General features: G+C 45.5%; 2 protein-coding genes across 2 annotated transcripts; one reads left to right on the forward strand and one right to left on the reverse strand.

Moving 5' to 3' along the window:
- LOC137785000 (protein FAM167A) lies at positions 1-4,934 on the forward strand. Its single transcript, XM_068576013.1, has 2 exons — positions 1-330; positions 3,709-4,934. Exons 1-2 carry the CDS (start codon positions 1-3, stop codon positions 4,012-4,014), a joined length of 636 nt encoding a protein of 211 aa, XP_068432114.1. The 3' UTR covers positions 4,015-4,934.
- A 321-nt stretch (positions 4,935-5,255) lies between these two features.
- On the reverse strand, positions 5,256-6,210 carry aard (alanine and arginine rich domain containing protein). The gene is made up of 2 exons (XM_068575952.1): positions 5,661-6,210; positions 5,256-5,444 (listed from the first exon to the last, which is right to left on the reverse strand). Exons 1-2 carry the CDS (start codon positions 5,883-5,885, stop codon positions 5,322-5,324), a joined length of 348 nt encoding a protein of 115 aa, XP_068432053.1. The 5' UTR covers positions 5,886-6,210; the 3' UTR covers positions 5,256-5,321.
- Between the last annotated feature and the right edge of the window lie 546 nt (positions 6,211-6,756).

Consider the following 6,756-nt stretch of genomic DNA (forward strand, 5'->3'; position numbering starts at 1 on the left):
ATGCGAGTTCCTCATAAGTCGTCAGAACTGCGAGGGATCTCAAAACGGGAGAGAGCGAGAGAGATCAGACGAGGCTGCATCCGCACGGCAGCCGAGGACGTCCAGGACACAGCAGAGGCTCGAGAGGGAGACCGCTGGCCTGACACGATGGAGGTGGTCTTAAACAGACTGCGGGACTTCTCCTGCAAGACCGCCACCTTCGACGACTGCAAAGCGGCAGGACAGAGTGCATGCAGGGCTCCTCGGAGCGGCAGGGCCGGCTGCACAGCTGGAGAGGGAGGCGGACAACTGGACATAGAGAGCGCGCTGGCCTGGCTGAGAAGGGAACTGGTAAGATCGGAGCTCTGATGGAGGCTCGCTCCTCTTTCCACGGGAAGGCCATGTCACGATGTTTTTCTGTTGTAACTGTACAGTTTTTAAAGGGTATCTGAGGAGTATTTACTCTACTTTATACTTAGAATCTTAGATTTTGTACTTTTTATGTCACTGCATTTGTTGAAGAGCTATTGTACTTTGATTTTACTCACAAGACATGTGATTAGGTAAAGAAATAGGATGCCTGCATGATTCATTGTGATAGATCAAAGCCCCTGCATACCTCATGTGAGAGTTATGTACTAATAAGAATGATAAAGTCGTAACTTGTCCCTCAACGAAACAAGTAAGGTCAAATCAACAGGGACCTGGTCAAGATGGCATCATGAACATTGTTGCAACAATAAACGAAGAGAAATACAAACAAACACAAGTGAATAAACTCAAATATCCAGTTAATGTGCAATAAAAATAAAAGTCCATTTCAAACTGTCATGCAGTGTTTTAGCATTTAGAATATTTCTCAAAGTTATCGCATGTGTCCACGGGCAACAAGGGGTTACATCATCTCGCTTTAAGTACTTTTTGCTGGTACTATGCAGGATTTTTAATTGGTCTTTTTTTACATCGTGGTTTTGGCCGACGGTCAAGTCATCCATCACCTCCTGGATCATTCTGTACGCTCTTGTGTGGGAAGTTATTGCCCTTCTTGTTCCTCCGATGCATGTAGGTCATGTTGTTACAATGTCAAACCCGCTTTAAAGAGGCTGTGTGTGTGTGTGTGTGTGTGTGTGTGTTTGCACCTCGGTGAGCGACTGTGTAAAGGCCCATTGTCGCGGCCTAATATATCACTTGGCATTTAGTGCATTCACCCAGACAGCTTGTCATGGTAACCAAGTGTCCTCAGCACACAGAGGAGGAGACACCGCGTGTCTGAGTATAAGAGCCCAACAAAACAGCCGGTAAAAAAAACACAGCCCCGCTGTAATCAGACCCTGCTGTGTGACGGCAATGAATGACAACGTCTGAATTTGGCTGTTTGTATTCATCGGATGAGGATTGGACGACAAAGACCCAGAGGTGATTGAAATAGTTTCTTACTATGAAAGTAAGTCAATCCAACACCCGAGGTGAAGCTCAAGGTCCATTTAGTAGCTACTCTCCAGCTTTTGAATCATTATCGCATGATCTTCGGAGTGACGGAGAGTCATGACGGAAACACGACTGTACGACTGTAAAAAAGAGAATCGTAGTATTTTTATGTCCACGCCGGCTTGAGTATCAAAGTTAATGATTGAAACTTAGCCCCTCGAGGTTAATGAAGCAGCTGTCCTGGACTTTTGAAGTCATTTATTGAAATTGTTTTTCAAAGGCACATAAAAAAGGATTGTGAAGGATCCAACTTCTGTCTGCTGTTCACAATGTGATTAAACTGGGATACTTGGACTGAGAGATGACCTCTATCCAAACCTCAAGGTTGTGTCTCCATGTTTTCCATTTTGAGAAAGACAATATGTGAGAGCAAGAAAGACGGCAGATGTTTTGTTATCCACATGGAAACCACCTGGTTCCATTTTGGTCAGTTTAGTTTGCAGTGGAACAGAGAAACAATGCAGACACACACACACACACACACACACACACACACACACACACACAAACACGCACACTCACAAACACGCACAGTGTCCAGCACATGATTTGAAAAAGGCTGAAGGGAAGAAAAAGAAAGTTCACGTTTCTTCTCTCTCTCTCGTTCCTCCACAGAGGCGGTAAAAGCAGCATCTTTCAGTCGGAGCCCGGTCTCAACCCGGTGCTGTAATTAACGGAGAAAAGAAATGCAGATCGGCCCAGAAGGTTTTTTGTGTGGGACATTCCTCACTCCTGAGGACAAACTTGGACTCTGAAGTCGGTGGAATTCTGAATATGTTATTTTACAATGCTGGCAATTAGACAGCCTCTCATAAAAAAAAAAAGGGAAGAAAGAGACTGGCAGAAGGATGCATTTGCATTTGAAAGAGCGTGGTGTCACACTGAGCATTAACCCGCTCAGCTTGATTAGGAGAAGGCAGGAACTGTGAAGGTCCTTCACCTTATAATTGCAATCCCCCTGTGTGGGATAGTTTTCCTCGTCCACACGTCTCCGTACAGGTCAAAACCAATCCCCTCTCTCATCAGACAAAGCGTCAGCATAAAGTCCTCCAGACAAAGCAATTTTTCCCAGCGACTGTACATAAATATTGTTTACTTTATGGAGATTGCCTCTGGCTTTCTAGGTCCCACCCACTTCCTCTGTACATGTAAACAGCGCTGTGCCGTGGAGGTGTTGAGTTCAACTTCAAAACTTAAACTTTATCACACTGTCCACGTGGGGTTGCGTCGACTGCCGGCCTATCCAAATCCTACTCGTCACTAAATTTGGTGAGTTGGTGAAAGTGTTGATCTCATGTGGACGCCGTAGAACGCTCCAATGGGCTCTCACGATTAAAAGGAGGTGTCTTGGACTGAAATCAGAGTTTGTATGGGGCAATTATCATGAAAGTAAGGTAGAATTATGATTCAGAAGAAACTATTTGTCGTGATTTGAGGGCCCAAAAGCATTATTTTGGTTTATTTTCTGCATGTTACTGCTTTCTGTGGATGTACTGAACACCATTAGTGATATGAAAAGTGAAAGTAATAGTGTGTGACATGAGAAAATGGAAATAGCACACACAAATCATGAACCAGTCTTGTGTTTAATAGGTTTTAATAAAGCTGATTATTGTGTTGTTGATATTATTTCTCCTTTATATGTTTATCTATGTATATTTGAGGGTTTTGGATCAGAATCTTTCTCCATAACTCTGGTCTGGAAAAAGCCGTGGATCAATCATTGCACATCAAGGTGAATAAAGTAGCTGTTCTGGACTTTTTGACTTTTTTTTTTATCCTGGTTTTGGCTTTGGTCAGGGTAGTTAGTGGAACAGAAAAAAGTGCACAGTCCGGTGCAGACACAAGGTGTTTTGTTTGGGACATTCCTCACTCCTTAGGACAAACTTGGACTCTGAAGTCGGTGGAATTCTGAATATCTGATCCTACAAAGCCGGTAATTAGACAGACTCTCATAAAAAAAAGGGAAGAAAGAGACTAACAGAAGGATGCATTTGCATTTGAAAGAAGGCAACGCTGAAATGAAGGAGCCGAGGTGTCACACTGAGCATTAACCCGCTCAGATTGATTAGAAAAGGGAGAAACTTAAGTTCCCTTAAGGGATCTTTACTGATGTTTTCTTTTCTTTATCAAATGATATTTACGCCTGCTTGATTTCCTCGCTGTCCAGCAATCAATACATCGAAACGCTTTAAAAGAAGAAAAAAAAAACCTAAACATGTTGTTCTTCCACATGTGCAGATGGAGATGCGTTCACAGGACCAAGCTCTGATCCGCCAGCTGATGGAGCTGCACTCCGGCATCCAGGAGCTCAAGCAGGAGCTGTCTGAGGAGGAGGAGGAGCTCGAGGAAGAAACAGACGAGGAGGGAGAGGAGGCAGAAGAGGAGGGCAGCTACTGGGACTCTGAGAGTGAACGGGGAAGCGACAGTGTCTACTCCGGCTCAGGGGAAGTGGGCTTCTCCATTTCCTGCATGAAGACGACTCCGGCTTTTTACTCGAGGGTTTTGTCGACGAGGGCGTTCAGCCGGAGGAGCTCTGTGCCATGACGCTTCTAACTGTAGGAAGAAATTCAACTCCCTCCTCAACTTCCTCATGTCCTCGAAGACGGTCAACAAAGACAAGATGGAGCAAGATACATATTTGCAGTTTCCAGAGAGGCCAGACAGGTGGATGAGCGGAGTTGAGGAAAGGAAAAGGCAATATATTTCCCTCTAGCGGCTCCTTTAGCTTGTCAATTCTGTTTTCATAACTATGACGGTGTGAAGTCAAACGCATCCATTTCTGACAGAATGCTATGAGTGTAAAATAATAAATATGGCACAATTTTGGAAATTCAATAATACATCTAAAAAGTCTGTAGTGAATAACCTTGTAACCTGCCGAGAGTTATGCATCATGTTCCTATATTTATGGACAGGTAGTCGAGAGTGACATCAATCTTCTCATCTGAATCTCAGCAAGAACATTAAATCCAGTTTTTCCAAAATGTCCAGCTATTCCTTAATCTGTGTGACAGAGGATGTTATGAATCCTGTATATTAAACGTTGACCTAAAGGCAATCTTTGTTGTCTTTTTTGAGAAATGGGAGAGAAACCCGGACAAACCGTAGCTGGCGAAACAGATCAGAGCTGAGTTTTCTCTACAAATGTTGAGTTTTGAATTTGCGGGTTTACATGTATTGATTTTACGTGTGTGTGTAGGTGCTGGCAGCTCACTGACCTTTTCACGGCTCTAACGGCGTACAGAATTAAACTGCCTGGAGACAATGTGTGCCATGTATTTGTGAATATTATGTTGAGAAAGTGTTAATAGGGTAGCTGAATTATCCATGTTTAAAAAGACAATAACTGTGATGAAATGTATGGGAAGTATTTGTGAACTGAATAAACTATAATACCTGACCTTCTAGCTGTGTTTCCAACAGGTACCGTATGTCGTACAATAAAGAGGAAATCACTCATGGTGCAAATTTTATTTTGTTGTCAAATCACAAAACATGTCAAATTGGGACAAAAGAGTTTGTTTTTTTCATTTTGACATTCATAATGCCTTGTTTCCTGACCCAAAGTAATAAAACATGTAGAAACAGGTTTCTTTAGTACAACTTTGCAAAAGTGCAGAACATCTAAACATCAACACTGCCGGCGTCACAGACCAGAAAGCTCATGTTCTTCTTTTTCCTCTGTTACTTTACGTGCAACTGGCGTCTAATTTGACCATGACACATTTTATCACAACTCAAAGTTCAGTTGCATTGCAGCCATTTCCTTGCCTGCCATTGGTCATTTGTCCACCTCCAGTCGCTCTGAAGTCTTCTCCATCCAGAGAAGGGCCTCTCTCTGCTGGGGCCAGTTACTGCTGATCATCCCCTTCCACTTCCACACCGGCGAAACTCTCCCTCCTCAGTCTTTGGATCTCCGTGTTGAGCCCCAGTAGCGTCTGAGCCAGCTGGAGGTCCTGTGAGCGCATCTCCAGCTGCATGACATCAACGAAAAAAAAGAACCGACTCAGCACTTTTGAAGCCATGAGTTAAGATGCAGGGGACACAAGGGTGCCGGCCCTTTTTTTTTCCCTCACTTGTCTCCACATCCGGGATCTGACACCATCAAACAGATCAATGCAGAGACAATTTCTGGACGTGACACCTGCAGCGAGCATGCACAATATGTCAGATCTGTCGGTTCGACTCACCAGTTCGGACCTCAGCCAGGTTATGGCCCCGTCTATCTGCGCCCTGCGCAGCTCTTCGTTGGCTTGGTAGCTCCTGCCGATGCTCACCGGTCTGACAGTGGAGCCAGAGTCCTGAGGGTTTGCTCTGGACTCTCCGGTCGCCCTGAAGGCATGGATCAGTTTGTTTTTGATGTTCTCCAGAACCATGGCGGACAAAGTATCCTCGCTGTGACTGTCTCGGTCCATGCTGGGAGGGTATGAATGAGCAGGTGCGGTAGAAGAGTGTGTGTGTGTGTCTGTGTGTGTGTGTGTGTGTGTGTGTTTGTGTGTCCTTCTCACGTGTCGCCGCCACACTTTCTCAGAAAACTCTGGGAAATCTTGCACTCCACTCGGTCGCCTCCTCCCCAGCACTGGGCTTCCTCCTTTTCCCACCCCCGATGTGAACAGGACTCCGCAGCACAAGTGCGTGTGCTTCTGTTCAGCAGCTGCAGTCGTCCCTTTTGCCTGCCCGGTGTTGAACTGGCTTGTTTTGTCATTGTTACTATGGAGAAGCTGCCCCGCGCCTGCATGCCCCGTCTCCTCCTCCTCCTCCTCCCCCTCCTCTGCCTCCTCCTCCTCCTTCTTTCGGTAGCCCAAATAAGAATGGTTGAAGAGCTCGGACAAAGACTATTGTTGCCTCCTAAAAGAACTGAAAAGACCCCCCCCTCCTCCTCCCCGAACCACCACCACACACTCCCCTTCTTTCACCCTCCTCCCCCACCCCCTTTTTTCCTCATCTATCCCGCCCCCATACAATTCTAGTGTGAGAAATGTGTTGTGAGTGAGCTCTCATTTGCACAAAGTGCCCATGTGTAAACCTGTGACCGTGTGTGTGTGTGTGTGTGTGTGCGTGTGTGAGCCTGCGTGTACACACAAAATCCACCGAACCCTCAGTGGACTTTTCCAGTGCTTCTCTCTAAATGAGACCTGCTTGTCAGCTTAGGAGACAGACAGGTTGGACGAGGTACGGAGACACAGTCTCAGTGTTAGCCGATTCAGAGGCACAAAGGCCATCCGACGGTGAAATATAACCAGGCCCTTTGTGCCCCAAGTTAAGTCTGTTCCCTGTGGGGTTTGT

This window comes from Clinocottus analis, unplaced genomic scaffold (genome assembly GCF_023055335.1).
Source record: "Clinocottus analis isolate CAN_PGR_092001 unplaced genomic scaffold, fCliAna1.0.p SCAF_14, whole genome shotgun sequence".
NCBI classification, from domain to species: domain Eukaryota; kingdom Metazoa; phylum Chordata; class Actinopteri; order Perciformes; family Cottidae; genus Clinocottus; species Clinocottus analis.

Excerpts from the sequence above, each read along its gene's own strand:
- LOC137785000 (XM_068576013.1), top strand. The coding sequence starts at position 1 with ATGCGAGTTCCTCATAAGTCGTCAGAACTGCGAGGGATCTCAAAACGG. Across the intron at positions 331-3,708 it reads CCTGGCTGAGAAGGGAACTG|ATGGAGATGCGTTCACAGGA; the intron begins GTAAGATCGGAG and ends CCACATGTGCAG.
- aard (XM_068575952.1), bottom strand. The coding sequence starts at position 5,885 with ATGGACCGAGACAGTCACAGCGAGGATACTTTGTCCGCCATGGTTCTG. Across the intron at positions 5,445-5,660 it reads CCTGGCTGAGGTCCGAACTG|CTGGAGATGCGCTCACAGGA; the intron begins GTGAGTCGAACC and ends GATGTCATGCAG.